Source organism: Chrysochloris asiatica, unplaced genomic scaffold (genome assembly GCF_000296735.1).
Source record: "Chrysochloris asiatica unplaced genomic scaffold, ChrAsi1.0 scaffold00070, whole genome shotgun sequence".
In the NCBI taxonomy this organism is placed as follows: domain Eukaryota; kingdom Metazoa; phylum Chordata; class Mammalia; order Afrosoricida; family Chrysochloridae; genus Chrysochloris; species Chrysochloris asiatica.
This window is the reverse complement of record NW_006408588.1, coordinates 8,134,899-8,135,784: the sequence shown is the minus strand read 5'-3', so window position 1 is coordinate 8,135,784 and position 886 is coordinate 8,134,899. Positions and strand designations below refer to the sequence as shown.

Genomic DNA, 886 nt, shown 5'->3' with positions numbered 1-886 from the left:
GCCCGAGGCGGGAAGCGGCGACGGCGCGGGCGGCAGAGGAGCGTCGAGGCCGGCTGTCGCCGCCGTCCCCGCCCCCGCCCGGCCGTTGCGGCCGCCTGCACGAAGCCCCCGCCGGCCACCGAACCACGTCCTTACCACGGTGTTTGTGTTTGCCGAGTTCGCCATTTCCACACACAACACAAACAAGAAGGGGGGGGGGGGGACCCCGAGAAAACAAGATAAAAACAAAACCAAAAAGGAAACAAAACCAAAACACCCGGAGGGTGACCCAAGCCACCGCACAACTGGGGGAGAAAAATATAAAATCGGATCCTGAAGGAGTAAGAGGGGAGCAGGAGGGGGCACTCCTCCCGGAGCTAAAAACCTCGAGAATCGCCTTTCCAAAAAATAAAAATAAAAAAAGCAACGACCCTAGAGGAGTCCGGGGGGCGTTGCCCTCTCCCCACCCTGCGCGAAGGAGGGAAACCACCACCGGTCACCGCTCCCCGCGCCGCCGCTGCCGCCACCGGCTGCAGCTCCAGCCGTCCGGTCCGCCTGCTTCTCCCCTTTATATAGCAAGCCAACGAGCTGCGCGAGCCACCGCCGCCGCTCCGCCGAGAGACAGGGCGGAGGGGAGGGAGGGGCGGAAAAGGCGGGGCTGAGCGCGAGACACCGCGAGAGCCGCATGCGCAGGCGAGCTAGGGCGGAGGCTGCCTCGGGCCGTGAAGGGTGCTGGGCCGGTGGAGCTCGGGGACTGGAGTAGTGAAGTCGAACCGCCACTTCCTCAAGTATCGCGTGATCACGTGGTTGACACTCAGACGGAAGTCCTCGGCAGACCATTTGGGATGAGAAACATGCAAAGCAATGCTGGAAAAGGCACGAGTTCTAGTAATAATGGTGTCTAAAG

General features: G+C 62.2%; 1 protein-coding gene across 1 annotated transcript in view; it reads right to left on the bottom strand.

The window, feature by feature from the left end:
- Nucleotides 1-572, bottom strand: part of GTF2A1 (general transcription factor IIA, 1, 19/37kDa) — a 70,089-nt gene extending 69,517 nt beyond the window's left edge. Inside the window, exon 1 of the mRNA XM_006864752.1 lies at nucleotides 136-572. Within this exon, the coding sequence (XP_006864814.1) occupies nucleotides 136-165 (30 nt within the window). The 5' untranslated portion in view covers nucleotides 166-572. The remainder of the gene's footprint in view (nucleotides 1-135) is intronic.
- Between the last annotated feature and the right edge of the window lie 314 nt (nucleotides 573-886).